We start from the raw sequence: 1900 nt of genomic DNA on the forward strand, positions 1-1900 counted from the left end.
CTATAAATAATAATATTTTATTTTGACGGAACCAGATGAAAAAAAAAACATGATGTTGTTTGTTTACATTCTTATCACAAATCGAATTGTCAAAATATTGAATTAGCACTATGTGTGTGAACCAAGCCTTATGACATATGATGCTCATTCCATTGGTTTTGGAAATGTCATAAATGTTGTCGCTTCACACGGATATCACATTCTACGTTGTAAATAACAAGTCGAACAAACCAAACTTAAATTTGATTACAATACAAACTATTGCAGTGAAAAAACAAATTGAACGTTTTAATTAGACTACGATTTCGGTGATAACTCATTCCATTTTCGGTACGCGTTATTTTGATATTGATACAATCATGTCTTCATGTATCACATCGACACCTTATGGCTCCGCTTATCTCTCATTGGAATTGTGTCCTGCTATACTAACGACAAAGTTCATGGGTCATACGCTTCGGTATGGTTGGCCACAAAACAAGCTTTTCATTCGTATTAAAAACAGACGACTGAAAGTTTTCGAGCGTAGCGGATGTATTTGCAGTGTAGCGTTGATAAATTTGGCTTTGAAATATGAGGAAAAATACAAAACCATTCGGGATAGAAAGGAACGAAACAAAGTTAAGTTTTCCGTCGATGGTGAGGATTTCAAATTGACATTTTACAATCAAGACACATTCAATAAATTCAAAGAATGTTGTGAAGAAGCACAAAAACCATCAGTGCCAAACAACAGTGCTGAAGTGAAATCATTTGGCGAAAATTCCCCTCAAAATCACCAGGCAGGCACATCAACACAATCACCAAACCACGAAAATGGCAAATCAGCCGACAAAAAATGGGACGAACTCATCCGAATGATAGAAAATGTGGCCGCTTCAATCGAAATTATGGCCTCTTCAATCCAAAATGTGGCCGCTTCAATCGAAATTATGGCCTCTTTAATCCATGAGCTGTCACCAAATCGGTTCGTAATTTATTTTATTGACTTTTCTTTTTGTTTTATCTTTCGTTTTTCCTTTTATTTATTTTTGTTTTTGTTTTTCGTTTTGATTTTGGTTTTAGTTCTATTAACAGCTCAATCAAAAGTAATAACTCCATTAAAGAATCGGACGATTTATTTTCTTGGACAGATCAACAAGGAGAAGGCGTGGCTGAACAATGACAGGGAAACAAATCACACAAATTGACGAATTGAAGGATTAACGCTTTAACAACAGCTTCAACAACAGCAAGAACCACAGCCAGAACAACAACCATCAAGCAATATAACGGGCAATGCAAACAATGTCGAAATGATTCGGAGCAGAATGAATGAATTCTACGTAAAATTAAACCAAACCGTTGAAGGAAAAGAAACGATGACATCGGCTGAAATACTCAAATTAACAGCTGAAATCATTCGAAAAGAAATAAAGGCTGCATTAAACTCCATTTGATTATATGTATTATCGTCGTGAACGGTATTTTATTTCATTTTGATTTAAGATTAAGTTATCAAGTTTGTCTTTTAATGATCAGTGCGGTTAAATTTAAACAAACATCGAAATTAAAGTTTTGAAAAATTGTTAGTTTTGACTTGTTTTTTCGCATGTTTTGCTCATTCTGAAGACAACTCTTTGACAGGCGATCTAATTCGGTCATGGTTTTAGTGAGAAGGAAAATTATTTTTTCGTCAGGAAATGTTAGGCTCCGCCTTCCCCAAAACCTGTATGGATGAAACCAGCATATTACATCTTGTGCGTGTGTGTGTATGTGTGCGTATTACGCACTGCGTAAGATCAAAATCAGTCGGTGATTAAGAGAGAGAGAAAATCCATTCATTTCGTTCTTTTTCGTTCACAAAAAAATAAAAATAATATCATTTTTATCGAGTGCACACATGTTTCACCATTTTAAC

The 1900-nt window shown here is 34.7% G+C and overlaps 1 protein-coding gene across 3 annotated transcripts; it reads left to right on the forward strand.

Annotated features, from left to right (window-relative positions):
- The first annotated feature begins 136 nt into the window (after nucleotides 1-136).
- Nucleotides 137-1571, forward strand: LOC129580255 (uncharacterized). Of its 3 annotated transcripts, XM_055470496.1 has the most exons (3): nucleotides 137-895; nucleotides 938-967; nucleotides 1066-1571. In XM_055470496.1, the coding sequence occupies exons 1-3, from the start codon at nucleotides 360-362 to the stop codon at nucleotides 1163-1165; spliced, it is 666 nt and encodes a 221-aa protein (XP_055326471.1). In that variant the 5' UTR covers nucleotides 137-359; the 3' UTR covers nucleotides 1166-1571. The 3 variants fall into 3 exon arrangements, with proteins under 3 accessions (XP_055326471.1, XP_055326472.1, XP_055326470.1); XM_055470497.1 differs by having other exon boundaries at nucleotides 142-967; nucleotides 1134-1571; XM_055470495.1 differs by having other exon boundaries at nucleotides 148-967.
- Nucleotides 1572-1900: the final 329 nt, after the last annotated feature.

This window comes from Sitodiplosis mosellana, unplaced genomic scaffold (assembly GCF_009176505.1).
Source record: "Sitodiplosis mosellana isolate CC-2019 unplaced genomic scaffold, AAFC_SMos_1.0 Smas_scaffold_7447, whole genome shotgun sequence".
NCBI classification, from domain to species: domain Eukaryota; kingdom Metazoa; phylum Arthropoda; class Insecta; order Diptera; family Cecidomyiidae; genus Sitodiplosis; species Sitodiplosis mosellana.